Source organism: Osmia bicornis, chromosome 16 (genome assembly GCF_907164935.1).
Source record: "Osmia bicornis bicornis chromosome 16, iOsmBic2.1, whole genome shotgun sequence".
Taxonomy (NCBI): domain Eukaryota; kingdom Metazoa; phylum Arthropoda; class Insecta; order Hymenoptera; family Megachilidae; genus Osmia; species Osmia bicornis.
This window is the reverse complement of record NC_060231.1, coordinates 1,678,530-1,695,498: the sequence shown is the minus strand read 5'-3', so window position 1 is coordinate 1,695,498 and position 16,969 is coordinate 1,678,530. Positions and strand designations below refer to the sequence as shown.

The following is a 16,969-nucleotide window of genomic DNA, read 5'->3' as shown; positions in this document are numbered from 1 at the left end:
TGTATCTGGTTTGCAGTGCTGGTCAACGGTGACCCCGACGGCATTCAACGTGCTAATACTATCAACGATACCACCTCGTCTACCTTCTATTCGCTAGAGTATCAATGAGGGATCTGTCGTTAAAAAGAAAGCACGGCATTTCATGACCTAAATAGAACAATGGGTGATTGTTGCCTGCGTGTTTCTCAGTAACACAGCTCTGGAAAACCTCGAGCCATTATTTTGTATGTTGCATAGAAACTGTACATGCGCTTTTGGACTGTGACATTCATTTAAGGAAAGAGCAATTCGAGCAATTGAATGCTTCATTTTATTCGACTCGTTCGTATGTTCAAATATTTTTATTTGTATGATTCGTGAATATTTTTAAATATTCGTTTTTTGTTTCAAGAACAAAAATTTGTTGTTTAACTGATGTTTGGTTTCTTGACATTTATTTAAGGAAAGAGCAATTCGAGCAATTGAATGCTTCATTTTATTCGACTCGTTCGTATGTTCAAATATTTTTATTTGTATGATTCGTGAATATTTTTAAATATTCGTTTTTTCTTTCAAAAACAAAAATTTGTTTTTTAACTGATGTTTGGTTTCTTGACATTTCAATTACCCCTTTACCTTATAATATCAAGTCACATCTTACATTTCAAATGTGTAAAGACACATGACAACTCTAGTCAAAGGACTGGTACCTACTTTTGGTGTGGTTGAATTTTGAGTTTAATTCTAATTATAATTTCCCAGTCAAGGATCGTTGAATGCCATGTATACACAATATTTCAATTTTCTTTATTTGTTTTAAAATTTAAGCAATGAATAATTAGCTCTGATTGACGCAACTATTGAAAAAATCATAGGAGCAGGAGTTAAGTCCAAAATTCAATTTCGACCCTTCATAGTTTTTAAACTGTTAAAGTACACAGCATAAAATTTCATATGGGTATGTAGAGGTCAAGGTCAACTCTTTTCGAAATTTGTTTTAAGAATAAAAAGAATCAGTTAAAAACAAAAAGCTCGTATCTTAACAAAATGTTGACAAGGGTCAACAAGAGTAGCAATAGCACCTGTGGTGGAGTAGCAGTGAAACACGAAAAGTAGTTCTCGTATACCCTTCGAATTACAGAGCATTTTTTTAAAGGACATAAAATTATTACTATTACACTCTGTATTTCCCCCTGCAAGTTACTTAATTAGTCCGAACCTAAAGGCACTTTATTTTTCCTTCAATATTCTAAAATGTTGTTTGGAAGACTGGATTTCATATATTTCTACACTTGAGGGATTTTACGATCTCCCGAAGATTGCCGCGTGTCTGGAATGTGCAATATCACATAGTTGAACCTGGAAATGTTAGGACACCAACTGGTAGTCGAGTTCGACCGGTTTGGTTTGATTTCAGTTCTATTTAAGAAAACGGAGTTAACTTTAAAATCTCTAACAATTCTCTGCGTGCAAACAAAATTATTACTACTATGTAATGGTGCCATACCACTTTTGTAAATGAACTTTTTTCATAGTTCCAAAAATATGAGACGATGAGGGTGATCGAAGTTATTGGTCCACCCTATACAAGGTGTCTGACGAGATGATTCTAGGGATCAAAATAAGACGAAAATCAAGAATATACTTACATATAATCATATATGATATTTTTATATATTTTTCTTTTAAAATGAACTATACCTATACCTACCGTAACCGGTCAAATGACCGCTTTAACCCTTTATTTACTGACGGAACTTATAAGGGTCGTGCATGAACTGCGCAGATTACTTTATGGCGGGGGCCATAAAAGACTGGTACTGTATACCTGGAAGTCAGACAGAGCTCAGCAGAGCCGAAAAATAATTTAATATTAATATTTTTTCACTGGCTAACGCCATTCAGGCCTTTTTTTCATTAATATTTTTTCACTGACTAAAGCCACTCAGGCCTTTTTTTATTAGTACTTTTTTATTAACTAATCTAACCTAACCTAACCAAACCTTTTTCTGTTTAATCGAAGCTAAAAGAAAGCTCCCGCTGTTGATCGAACGGGTTAAAGGTTGAATTAAGCAATCCGCGCAGGACGAGTCTAGCTGGCTCCTCGGCATGCATGCGCTACTTTCCAACCCAGGTATACAGCAGAGATGGGCATTATCTAGATAAAAAAATTATTTAAATGGCAAATCGAACAAAAGATACTTTATTGGTAAAAGATACTGGTTATTCGAAGCTCGAATAATCACGAAGTATCTTATCCGAAGCGCTACGGATGAACCAGTTTATTCGACGGGAAGTTATCCGACGAACCAAAGTTACTTTTCTTATTCGAAGGCCTTACCCTCTGAGCTCCGAATAATTTTTTCACTTTTATCTGTATCTTTATTCGAAGCTCGGATAGTTTCGGCAGGCGCCTGTTGGATCCTTCAAGGGCCGAGGCGAGCGAAGCAACGCAGCGGTCCCATGTTGCAGAATTCGCTTCGCCACGTGTCACCACTTTTTACATTTTATAAAGTTCTTGATTTCCCATCTTATCGATATGAAAGTAACATTAATGGATTTTTAGCATTCTTCCGATGAAAGTATTAAAATAACGTGCAAAGCGGACAACTTTTAAAGAACTTGACTTTAAATTGTGGAAATCAATTTTTCGTGTAATTTCGTTAATTATAGTCCGAGTTAAATCGAATTGAGTACGATTTTTATCGGGAAAACACATGGAGTCAATTGATGACACTTTCGTAAAGATCCGATGATCTATCGTGATCCATTTTTTAATGACTTGTGCCATCGTTGTCGTTTATGGCCCCATTAATGTCGCTCGGTCGCAAAGGGTTCCAGGTTGCTAAAAATGCTAAACAGCAATTCCGGAGTTTTCCGGACGTTCCCAAGTGTCCACATTTGTGTGCCATTTGTGAGGAAGGGGATGCTCCTGAAGAGCCTTTATGATCACCTGAGTGTAAGGTCCGATTAAAGGGTCGGATGCAATAAGCGAATTAGCGCTCGAAAACTTAATACTCTACTACCAAAGTCAATGTACTACAGGACCTGGGACCCTTTGCGACCGAGCGCTCGACACCCAACATTAATGGGGCCATAAACGACAAGGATGGCACAAGTCATTAAGAAATGGATCATGTTAGATCATCGGATCTTTGCGAAAGTGTCGTCAATTGACTCCATGTGTTTTCCCGATAAAAATAGTACTCAATTCGATTTAACTCGGACTATAATTAACGAAATTACATGAAAAATTGATTTCCAGAATTTAAAGTCAAGTTCTTTAAAAGTTGTCCGCTTTGCACGTTATTTTAACACTTTCATCGGAAGAATGCTAAAAATCCATTAATGTTACTTTCATATCGATAAGATGGGAAATAAAGAACTTTATCAAATGTAAAAAGTGGTGACACGTGGCGAAGCGAATTCTGTAACAGGGGACCGTTGCGTTGCTTCGCTCGCCTCGGCCCTTGAAGGACCCAACAGGCGCCTGCCGAAACTATCCGAGCTTCGAATAAAGATACAGATAAAAGTGAAAAAATTATTCGGAGCTCAGAGGGTAAGGCCTTCGAATAAGAAAAGTAACTTTGGTTCGTCGGATAACTTCCCGTCGAATAAACTGGTTCATCCGTAGTGCTTCGGATAAGATACTTTTCGGTTATTCAAACTTTGAATAGAGACACAGATGAAGATGAAAAAGTTATTCGAAGCTCAGAGTGAAAAACCTTCGAATAAAAAAAGTATCTTTGGTCCGTCGGATAAATTCTCGTCGAATAAATTAGTTCATCCGTGGCGCTTCGGATAAGATACTTCGTGATTATTCGAACTTCGAATAACGGATAAGAATAAAGTATCTTTTATTCGACGAAGTTCGAATATAATTTGGAGCTTTTATTCGAACTTAAAATTTTTTATCTAGATACATTTTTGCCCATCTCTGCCCCCACCATAAAGTAATCGGCGCAGTTCGAGGCCCACCCTTATAAGTCCCGTCAGTTTCCTCATGATATTGTATTAATTGCATTACTGTATTAAATCGCCACTGGCCAACATTTGTAACATCATGAGGAACATGTGAAATGTGTGCTTCTAGGAAAGTTGTGTCAAGAGCTCATTCAGTGTTCAGAATGTAACATATGCCTGTGTGTAAATGAGAAAGAAAATTGTTTTCTTGAATACCATAAGAAATAGTAGTGATAGAAGTGATCTGCTTTCTGAATATAAGATAATGTAATAAATAAATAAATATTTACTATTTTTTTCTCTGTTTTATATTTTTTTATATTATGCACAGAATTATTTGATAAAATTATTGTTTAACTTTTTGTATCTTTCAAATTACCATTAAAATTTCAAATATTACCAAATAATATAATATTATTATTACAAAATTAGCGCTTCCGAAAAGTCCTGTCGGGACTTGGAAGTCCCAAATTATTCTGGGACCCACGTAATTAATGACCTTGGTGATGACTTATAATGAAAATTGAGCTGTAGGGTGTTTAGTTGCACCTAACTTAAGTATTTAAAAAAGTTAGCACAAATTTTAAAAACTTTTAAGAAATTTAGTAAATAAAGGGTTAAGAAAGACGTATTTCTTAATATAGAGTGAAGATTATGAACAATTAGATAGTGAACAAAATATTTTCTTATGTTTAAAATGCATTGTACGTATAATACAAGAAAAATCGTGAAGTTAAATGGCGATACAATAACGTCGTATGCAGGAAATTCTAAATTAAATTTTAAAAACGATAATTTGACCGCGCGTGGTATGTTTAGTGTTAATGTATTAAATAATCTTATAATCTTTTTTTCAGTTCGTATGCATGGGAGGAACACCGAAACGTATGGAACAATTTGCCCATTACATAATGAAAGAAATAGGTCATAAGCTTCCCGCTGGAACGACCCTCCTTGATATCAGCCAGTATTCGTATCGTTACTCTATGTACAAAGTCGGACCAGTCCTTTCTATTAGCGTAAGTACACCAATAGCTTTGAAATCGTATTCTAAATACAGTAAAGATTCGATAATTGCGAAGCGCTCGGGACCGAACCACAGTATAGGAAAGAACAGTAGGCTCACTCCGAATCGGCATCTTTGATCTACTGACTTATAGATCGCCATATTGCTGGTTGTGCGCGGGCTCTAATTTGAAAAGCACTCGGTACAATCAAAAAGAGATTTCGTAATAGAATACCATAAAAAGACTATTAAATATCTACATTTAATTAAAATACACATTTTATTGAAATCTCTGTACAATACAATTATTATATACAATAATTATTCAATTAATAAAGTCCTAATAAATTATATACAAATGTATAATGTATACAGCATATCTTAGAAATTAATAGACAACCCATAAAGTAGTAATATTTTGATAAAACAATGATGATAATAATAATAATGTCTATATCTAAAATGTACAAGAAACGTTGGATAAATATCATTTGAGAGAAATAAAATGTAGGGTGTCCCAGAACGCCTGTTACTGCTGTCACTGCTTGCACTTTGGCACCCTTTGAAGGAACAACGGTATCCACCTCTTTCACTTATATTTTATATCTGTGTATAAAATTTACTGAATTTTATCGCAACAGGAATGTTTTAGAAGTAACAGAGGTTAAAATGCAAGAAACTATTATCATATATATTCACAGCCGCCATATTGTTGGTTGTGCGATTCGGTCATGCGCAAGCGACAATTATTAATACACTTTTTGGCAGAGTTTTCCTAATGTTTTTTCCGGTACTGTGACCGAACTTTCGCTCAAATCGTGCAGTTTCTACATTATTAGAAGTTTGCCGATCGCTTCGAATGTAGAAAAGGACAGCGAGCGAAAAAAAGGACGGAGCGATCAAGGAGAAATACAAACGGCTGTATGTCGGTGAAACAACACTAATGCAACGATGAAACCTTTTTATCTCTAATTGTTTTGCTATGAAACTGTTATTAGCAGATTTGTGTCATTTTTCTGATTAAAATAAGACCAAACACGATATAATTCGGACCATATTTACCGTGTAACTTTTTTCTAATTTAATAGAAATGATAATGATACATTATAAGTTGTTGCAAGTAAATATGTTCCGAATTACGTCGTGTTCAGTGGCGGCTCGCGTCTAGGCACTGTGGAACTGCAGCACCCCCTATTTTCACTTGATATTATCGATAACATTTAATATAAGGAGTCCTTTTTTCTTTAATTCTTTCTTTATACCTGTACAATATATCGTCCGTCCCCCAGTTTATGAAAAAGATACAAAAATCTTTCTATGGAACTGTGCGCTTCACAGTTCCAGCGGCGCACAGTGGGAGAAAACAGCTTTCGGCGATTAAGAGTCGATTTTCGTGAATTTGAAAATTGAAAAACTATTTACGTACATGGATAGAAAATAAACTGCAGTTTAACATAGTGTAATTCGTTTTTTCATGTTGTGCACAATCACCATATCATAAACCAACCCACTTTTTTTTATTGTTGTAAGCAAACTTTCAATATTCTAAGAAAGTCTGAACTGCTCCGCGGCAATAATGATTGTTTTGACCTGTCGGCCATCAATTACCTTCTACAGTGTGATTCTCTTGCTATGCAAGACAAAAGCCGTGCCGCACAATCGAACCCTGCTATTTTTGCGGGTAAAGAGACCCAGGGGTCATATCGCCGGACCCAGGACTACTCTGTGTGTGTTTATGGCTGATTGTGAGACGAAGACAAGAAACAGAACAGCAGGGGTTCCATTGTGCGGCACGGCTTTTGTCTTGCGTAGCGAGAGAATCACCCTGTATAAACGTTTTCGAAGATTTAAACCAGGGATTGAAAATGTTCTGAAAATAACTGTTTCAAACTGTTATATATCGGTCCTAATTGAGACAATTATGAGAACTGGAATAATGTTATAACTGTTATTAGAATAAAGGTTCTAACCTAATATCGGTTTCGATTACGGTTCTAGTATCGGTTCTATTTCAGTTCTATTTCGGTTCTATTTCGGTTCCATACCGGTTGCAGTTCTAATATCATATTTTTTAAATGAAGGATATTTTCTATTTCCTTTTCATATACCACCAGTTTGAAGTGGCCTCTTAAAAAAAGTCAGATGTTGAAAGGTCTGGTGGCCTGAGAGGTCAAGAGGTCCGTCCACTACGGCCGATCCTAAGCAGGGTTAATCCATTTATGACTTTCCCTAGAAAGTTTGATTTCTAATTAGACCCTACAGTTCTTTATGAGACTATTATTGTACTGAAATATCTAACCGATTTCAGAAACAATATTAGAACCGTAATCGGTATAGAATCGAAAAGAACCGATTTCAGAACCGGCACTAGAACCGTAACCGGAACCGATATCCTCCTGAATTTCGTTTGTAGAATAACTGTTATAGATCATAACAGTCCTTCGATACTGTTTTAAGAACCGTAATCGATATCATAACAGTTTTGAAACACTGATTTAAACCATTGCCCTTTTTTCGGATTATATCTTTACATTAACGAAACAATATGTTTACCACCTTTTAGTCAGAACAAAGGGGTTCATAAAGTTCTTACCTGCACGGGGAATGCCTCACCTGAGGGTACTCTCGGTACCTGGGGGTGACCAGTGACTATGAGGCGGCTTCTTTACCACCAGACATTTTTGTTCACTTATTGATAACGACCTTCATCGAAAAATTCATCGCGAACCAATCCACGAGCTTTACTCCCGTCATTTCCCATAAGCGAAGGCTACTTAAACCGAAACGCAGTAAATATGTCTATGAAGTGAAGGATATTGAACGCGCTACACTTTATACGGGGATATTATGACACCCTGTAGTTCAATATGATTTATATTGATACAACTTAAGTACCACAATGTAGGCAAAAACTTCCCAAAATTTCATTAAAAATTTCCAATAGAACCGAAGTTACAGAATTTTGATCGCCAAAAGCCATTTTGTCCCACTGTGCGGCGTGGTGTATGCCTGTGTACGCATGCGCACATAGGAAGCTGCGCGCGAGGCTGCGCAGGAAAGAGAGCACTGTCGCTCCCGCAGTGCCGGTTTTTTAAAACATAGGCTACAAATTATCTGGAGCAGCACACTCACTAATTTTAGCTACGGGCCGCCATTGGTCGTGTTTCATATCATTTTAATCAGAAAAATTCCACAAATTTGTTAGTAAACATTGTATAAAAGGAAAACTGAAAATAAAAAACTTAGCATCCTCTTGGTATTTAGAACAATATAATATGCTTTTGATCTTTGTCGATTGTCGCGATCGCGGCGTCTTTTTTTTTTCATTCGCTATCCTTCCCCGTGTCCGAAACTTATTACATATCGTTAATTGAACCAGTAAATATAGTCCAAATTATATAGTATTTGTTATCGTTTTAATCAGAGAAATGTCAGAAACATCTTGGTAAAAGTTTTATAAGAAAAAAATGAAAAATAACAAAGTTAGCTCGTTGCATTCGTATTACCTCATTGATATATCTGATCCCAGATCATGTTACACTATTCGGCAAGCGAACTTCATTGCCTGATCAGGATTTTTGTGACTTTTTAACTCAAAATCTAGATTATCAATTTTGACCATTCTTTGCAAGCCGACCACAGTGGTTACTGTGAGTGTTTATATAAAATAAAATCAGAGATCGGTAGTGTCCTTGAGGAATGGTTTCTCAGAGAAAAATCAGAATTACGCTATCGCGTGAGTTTTGAATTCGTGTAAACGCTACTTTTAATTGCTATATTGTGTCCCAACTCTGTTAAAGTTACTTTTACTGCTAATGAATCGCTTCGCTCCAGTGTGTCAGCCACGAAGCGGATGGTGGCCTAGTAATATTCAGCAATGATTGTAATCGAAATCATTTCTGTTGCTATATAACACGCACAACGATTGCGATAATAGCCAAAAACCATAGGAATCCAAGCAAACTCCGAACAGTTCTCCCAATATTTTACATTTCTTTTCATTTAGCATGGGATGGGCATACCATCGGTGGGAATTCTCTTGCACGAAGTGATCAAGCTGATGTACCATGCCAAAGTGAAGGACCCGGTATTCTTTAGAATCGGTACTTGCGGCGGAATCGGCATCGAAGGCGGTACCGTCGTCATTTCTGAAGAAGCAGTAGATGGCATGCTGAAGCCTTACTTGGATTTGGTAAGAATTTTTTGTTGCGAACTCGTAGCAAAAGCGCTTCCTTTCTGATTTTAATGAGTTTTTAATGTGTTGTAAAATTCGACGTTTTAAGCAACTTTTTCCCTCCAATCTACAGGGTGTTTCGTTTAAAACAGGCCACCTAAATCTATCTCTGAAAATATAAAAAATGCTTCTGACGTAATCTAAATGGTTTCAAAAAACGAATCAGATGGAAGAACCGTTTTTTATAAATTGTAATTTTTTAATCGTTTTTTCTAGGTCACTCGTGTTTTTACGTATGTACACACATTTTTTGTTGTTGTATGTTATAGCAAATATTATTGTGCATTCATCCATGTTTAATAGCTTGAAGTGACCGTGGACTCTAAAATTTAAACACGAGTGACCTTAAAAAAACGATTAAAAAATTACAATTTATAAAAAACGGTTCTTCCATCTGATTCGTTTTTTGAAACCATTTAGATTACGTCAGAAACACTTTTTATATTTTCAGAGATAGAGGGGATATTTAGGTGCCCTATTTTAAACGAAACACCCTGTATATGTCGGACTTGGTTAGTTTTTGAAATAATTACGAAAAGAAATTTGTGCCACTGCAGTGAATTCTGTCTTATATGAATGCGACCGTCCTTTGCTTATTATTTCCGTAAACAAAGGCACTGGGTCTAGCAAACCTCTACATAACGGATGAACCTAAAAATTGTTAGAGGAGAAAATTTTACAACATATTTAAAAATCATCGAAATCGGAGGGGAAGCGCCTTTTTTACAAGTGTAGGAACAGAAAAAAGCGTTTCCTTTGGGGATCGTCTGCCAGAGTCTTCACTAGGGCTGACGACAGACGATCCTTGCCCCAGACCCCTGTAACACTGCTTTTCGAAATTTGTATTATATCCGGGCGATCGCCAAAGGGAACAGTGCTCATCCCGCAGCTCCCTGACGGTTGCCGAGCTCTATTAAGCTATCTGAGTCAAATCATCAGAATCTACAAAAATATATATGAAAATTTTTTGCTAATTATTTGCTATTTTTTGCCATAAAAAGTAATTTTTTTGCTCCAGCCATTAAAAAGTTACAAAGGGTTAGATAGCTTAATATTAAGCCATCTAGCCATTGTAAAAAATAGCATATAGTAAAATAAAACAAAAAATCAATATCACATAAATTTTTTGCTATTTTTTTGCGATATTTTACATTGAAAAGTATTTTTTTGCTCCAAATGTTACAAAGTTACAAAAGGTTAGATGACTTTTTAAACTATTTTTAATTTATTTTGCAAACAGAAAATTTAAAACTCGAATATTTTAATAGCAAATAATTCAGGGAACATTTTGACATGATAACGTACAAGTAAATAATTTTTAAAAGCACCTTACTCTTATAGTTTGGGTGGTGCTATTATCCATTTTTAGTGTTTTCGTAACATCAAAACGTCTCCTGAATTATTTGCCGTCATAATATGTAAGCTCTTGAATTTTCTGCTCATAAAACAAGGTTAAAAGACTAAATACCGATCAGCACCACTTAAACTATATGAGGCAAATGCTTTAAAAATAATTAATTGCGAGTATAATTTTATATACATCCTTTTTGCATAAAATAGATTTTGTATCGTTTATTTTTTTATTAATTAAAAAATAAATATAAATTTTTTCAAACCTATTTCGTCAGAAATAAAATCGCAATCTAGATATTTTGCGAATAAATAATTCGCGAACCATTCTAATGTCATAACTATGCTCGCAATTAATTATTTTTAAAGCATCTTACTCATTTAGTTGATTGGTATTTAGTTTTTTAAACTTGTTTTATGAGCAGAAAATTCAAGAGCTTACATATTAGGACGGCAAATAAATCAGGATACGTTTTGATGTCACGAACAGCCTAAAAAATGGATAAGAGCACCACCCAAACTATAAGAATAAGGTGCTTTTAAAAATTATTTACTTGTACATTATCATGTCAAAATGTTCCCTGAATTATTTGTTATTAAAATATTTGAGGTCAAAATTTTTTGTTTGCGAAATAAATTAAAAATAGTCTAAAAAATTATCTAACCGTTTATAACTTTGTAACAGTTGGAGCAAAAGAAATACTTTTCAACGTAAAATATAGCAAAAACATAGCAAAAAATGTATGTATTATTGATTTTTTGTTTTATTTTACTATATGCTATTTTTTACAATGTCTAGATGGCTTAATATTAAACTATCTAGCCCTTTGTAACTTTTTAATGGCTGAAGCAAAAAAATTACTTTTTACGGCAAAAAATAGCAAATAATTAGCAAAAAATTTTCATATATGTTTTTTTATATTCTGATGATTTGGCTCAGATAGCTTAATAGACCCCGGTTGCCGGCCCGAACCAAGGGCGTCCGGGGTGACTAGCACCTTTCCCTTCCACTAAACACCTGTACAAGTTCACCATTTTTTTTTCTTTGGTACCTTTGCATTTTTATATTCTGCAAACCTATTTATTAATGTATTATCAATAAAATCCATCTATGTTCTTGTGGAGCACAAATATTTTGTTTATGATAATGTTAGTCGATTTGAAAAAAGAAAAAAAAACAATTTCAATCCAATTCAAATTTATTTTCTCTTACACACATGTAGGCTTTCTGTACAAGAGATGGCGTTCGAACTCCCGGGCCCCTACTCTGCCCACTAAAATTTGAAAAAAAAAAAATTATTAACAATGTCCAATAAAATTTGAAACAAAAAAATTATTAACAATGTCCAATGAAATTTTGATTTAAACAATTATTAACAATGTCCAACGAAATTTGATCAAAAATATTATTAACAACGTCCAATGAAATATGAAAACAAAAAATTATTAACAATGTCCTACTCAATAACGCTGTATCCCTGAAGAAATTGAATAATACTAAATGTACTTACTATATTTTGTTCTTTCTTGCAGCCTGTGCTGGGTAAAATAGTAAGAAGGCCTTCGAAGCTAGATCGACAGTTAGCCCACGATTTGAAGGCTCTAGCGCATCGGGACGATCCTTATGACACCGTGATCGGTAAAACTATGTGCACCTATGACTTCTATGAAGGACAGGGTCGAATGGATGGCGCGTTCTGTGAATTCACAGAAAACGATAAAATGGAGTATTTGAACAAGTTGCATAAAGCTGGAGTAGTAAATATAGAAATGGAAAGTCTCTCCTTTGCGGCTCTTACCCATCATGCGGGTATCAAGTCTGCTGTCGTTTGTGTTACGCTGATAGATCGATTCAAAGGAGATCAGGTAATTAACTTACTGATTAGTATAATTATGAATTATATACATTATATATTACATATTATATGTATGCGTTAAATAGTTATACAAATAATTACGTATAATTATGTAATTATAATGATATATAATTGTAAACTTAATCTGCTTATTAATATAATTATATATTCAATCTAGTAATTAATATAATTATGAACTTGTAAATTATCTACATTATATATCACATATCATATACATTATAATTCTATATAATTATAAACCTAATCTACTAATTAATATAATTATCATAGTATAATTAATATAATTAATATATTACCAAATAGAAACATTTGGGTACCTATTTTCTTAAATGTAATGTATTTTAAGATTATAATTTTGTACACAGGTGCTGGCACCAAAAGAGGTCCTGGATGAATGGCAAATGAGACCGCAGCAATTGATTTCTCGTTACATAACTAGATATCTTCAACGAAAAGGTCGTCTTTCTCTAGAAGGGCACGGATCGATGTTTGTTAAGAGCCCGCGTCGGTTCAAGTTGGTGCAACAGGAATCAGAGAACTACGATTAAATGAACGATACATTGGGTGAAGAAATCGCAAAGGAACTTGCTAAATATTTTTATCGTCAAAGTACAATGAAAGAACATGGATTCGTTGATCATATCGACGATTATTTTACTAAACGAATTTTATTTTATTTTGTTTTATTTTATTTATTTAGTTTCACTTGATAAGAAAAGTATTATGGCTAGTAAGCAGAAGTGTCAAATTTTAGTTTCATTCACACTTTTTCTTTCTCTTCTTTCAGCTTGTTTTTTGAAAGTACAGTAGAATCTCGATGGTTGCATAAAATGGAGCTGAAAATATGCAGATGTGCAGATTCACACAAGTAACGAAATGATCAATCAGTCGTATGGTTCTTCCCACTTATGTGTGTACCACCAACACAAACTTTAAATACTATAACATAGCAGGGATGGGGATAAATCATTTTACCATAAACAAAATATTTATTTGCAAATATTTATTTTACATATATAGTTGTATCACTTACACTATAATTTTTATAGTAAGTTGAATACATTTGTATCAAATTGGAACCTATGTGTAGCTTCTACTTTATATTTTGTTAAATTACTCATATGCCATGCAGAGCTAGAAAGATGGCTCGTGAGATGATATAAGGCTAAGACAGAGATTTCCTTTATTTATTGGTACTGAATGGACCCACTTGGGTAGATCTACCTGTATAAAAAAGACGGCGAAATTGAAAGAGCTAGTAAAGAACACGAAATCTGATTTTTGAAGGGAAGATAAGGAGCTAAAATTGCGAAGCAGAAACGTGTATAAACAAGTGTTTTTTAAGAGTAAAATAAATTGCAATATGCAAAGTGTTGCATCCTAGTATTTTTTCTTAATTTGCTCGAGCTGCAGCTGTTATCTTGAGCTAACACGTATTCATGATCAACATTCTGACATGACTATGCTATTGCTATAAATTTTAACATTTTGACTGACACACTGAACAAATCTTATCTATCCTCTTCACAACATTTCAATACCACATATTTTCAAAAATTTCAAATATCAAATACAAATATTTTTAATTAGATAAGTGATAGAATTTTTATAATAATAATATAGATGATGAATTCCTATATGAATTCTTAACGTGTTAATGGATCACTTGTTATCACTTTATTGCACCTAGTATGAAGATAATTAAAAAAAAGTTTCTGCTCTGTCTTTATCATTATGTACATATAAATAAGTAGATTTATTACTAATCAAACCCCAAATTCCTTCTGCGAGCCTTCTTTCCAGCTCTACATAATAGGTTCTCTTGGCTATCGTTGTTCTTGTAACAGCTATGATAGGACTAATTTCCATTTTATTTATCCCTGTAATGTGTTGGTGGAATGCAACAAACGAGGTTTTTCACAAGTTCCAAGACTGCAACTATCGAGGTTCTCCAATATATTATCAGCGCACCAAAGGTTTTCCTTTTTGGAAACGAATTATGTTATAAAAATGATATTTAAGACACCGTACAAGTTCTGCGTAATTAGGTATCAACTGTGTACTTACGATGAAAGTACTCCAAAGTACTTTATTCGTCACGCCGTCTCTTTAAGGTTTTACCTATTTCTTTAATGTTATATGATTCTATGTGTTCTTAATATTGCGTACTTACACGTTATTCTAATATCTAAAAATTTTAAAGTTCCTCTTAAGTTTTCTAATAATTACAGAAAGAGAAAAACTCAAAATGTAATAAACCTCGTTTTTGCTGCACGTTAAGCCAGGTATCCACTTGTATCAAACGCCAGTATCGTATCACCGTTGCGTATCACAGCGTGCTACGGCTCCGACAATTTTTCTTCGTTTCTTGAAAGAAACGGTTCGGCAATAGGACTGGGCCACTACAGGCGAGGAGTATCAGTTTGCTACGTGCTGTTTCTTTATTGTAGGAGTCCGTCGCTTACAATTAGTACTGTAGAACTTTTATTACATCTGCAAGTTAAAGGAGGAATTTTAGGAATCGGTTTATAACTTAGGGCAGGCCTGTCCAAGTAGGGGAATTTACTCCTGAAACACATGTTTTGGGTCCCCTTCCAACGCTGCTCCCTCAAGTAAGATGGGACCGAGGAGACAATACCGCCGCTAGGAAAGACGGAGAGACGGTAGTCGGAACCGTTCCAACTTACTTGAAGGAGCAGCGTTGGAAGGGGGCCCAAAACATGTGTTCCAGGAGTAGATTCCCCTACTTGGACAGGCCTGACTTAGGGAAATAAAATAGGGAAAAAATATGTTATTATACCAGGGGTTCGAATTTACTTAATCCGTTTATTACTCGAAGAGGTCATCATTTATCACCCTTGTTGCTTTCATCGGACTGGTACTACATACCTGTGTAAGTACCATGCAAGTTCGTTACCTCCACGCGGACTAGGAGATACCCTCGCGTTTGCAAGAGACATCGCGTTTGCTACGACGAATTTTGAGCAATACAGGAACTGGAAGTTTCTACACCGAAACCCCCACCGGGATTAGGAAGTGACATATTTCTTATCAATACGGAACAAGATCAAATTCGTTTCGACTACCGTAATAGAAGCGTTTGCTACTCTAAGCAAACTTAAAATGATAGCTGTTGCGTATGTACATTTATTTGCATTATGCGTTGGAGAAACTTGCAGATGTAATAAAAATAATCTCTCTGGTGCCATTAAATGGAATGTTTTTGAAAATAACGTGATCTTAATATTCTGAAGTTTTAAAAAATTGCAAATGTTAAAAAAGAACAACAAATGCGTATTCGCTCGCATAGAAACTACCAATAATTGTATCCGTGCCTCAAGTGTCGTGTTTCCACTTGACATAGCATTTCGATTCTTCATCTGGGTTTTCAAGTATGCTGGGTTTTGTGCTCCATATAACAGACCAACGGAAAAATCTCTGGAAAATTAACATTGTCCTATTTTAATAATCACAGAGGTGATTATTAACATGGTTCTTTTATGTACAGCGTAGCACCGAAGATAATTGATATGTTTAAATATATTTAGACGATAAAATTTGTCTGAATTAAATTAGATTAAATTCATAAATAATTTCACCGATTTTGAAATGAGTCCAAGAATACCGCACGATTTAAAATAAATTGAAATGTTAATTTATTGAACTTGAAACCCAAGTGACGGCACAAACCGCTATGTCAAGTGCAAACGCATGAACCTTTTCTTCGATGCAACGACAAAGAACCGACTTTTTCGGATGGGCCCGTTGCGTATCTCCGTATCAAAGGAACAGCACGCAGTAAACCGAAACTCCTCGCCTATAGCGGCCCAGTCCTATTGCCGAACCATTTCTTTCAAGAAACGAAGAAATATTGACCAAGTCGTAGCACGCTGTGACCTGCAATGATACAGCGCCTGCCTCTTCAAATGCATACCCAACGGTGACAGGATACGAGCGTTTGGTACAAGTGGATACCTGGCTTTACAATGCAGTGATCCAAGTACAAAACAGGCAAGATGTATAAAAAAAAAGAAAAAAGAAAAAGAAATGCGACTACCAAAAGTACGCCATTGTACATCTTCAACGACCACGCTTGGCCACATATCTACTTATTGTCCGTGTATTTTCTGACATTTTTATTTTAGATTGCGATCACAATCGCGCTTAAAATTCGCAACAAAAATTTGATGCTCGATCGAAGTAACTCCATTATTTAAAACGCGACAGATATCGTATAAAACTTTGTGCATCGAGCATCGATGAAATTGTTGTAACGGATATAGAATCCATATTCGTAGAATGTGGTTTACCACAGTGGTGCTTGAAGTTCTCTTAATTCATTCGGGTTTCAGCAACATGTGAGATACCATATTCTAAAGCGTTCAGATTTTGTGTATTAGTAATTGAGTAGAGAATTTAGTAGCACATTCCAAATAGTTAGCTAATAGTGTATGCTTTCGTTCGGTCATCCACTTCGGTATGGCTGGGATGATTCTTACACGTGTATATCATATGTAATAAAAATTCAACTAAGATTCGATTATAAATTCGGACAAAAAC

The 16,969-nt window shown here is 35.0% G+C and overlaps 1 protein-coding gene across 2 annotated transcripts in view; it reads left to right on the top strand.

The window, feature by feature from the left end:
• Positions 1-13,085, top strand: part of LOC114881749 (uridine phosphorylase 1) — a 73,097-nt gene extending 60,012 nt beyond the window's left edge. For both annotated transcript variants that reach the window (XM_046289262.1, XM_046289261.1), the window contains exons 3-6: positions 4,800-4,961; positions 8,955-9,140; positions 12,066-12,398; positions 12,775-13,085. In XM_046289262.1, coding sequence (XP_046145218.1) covers positions 4,800-4,961; positions 8,955-9,140; positions 12,066-12,398; positions 12,775-12,957 — 864 coding nt within the window. In that variant the 3' untranslated portion in view covers positions 12,958-13,085. The remainder of the gene's footprint in view (positions 1-4,799; positions 4,962-8,954; positions 9,141-12,065; positions 12,399-12,774) is intronic.
• The last annotated feature ends 3,884 nt before the right edge of the window (positions 13,086-16,969 follow it).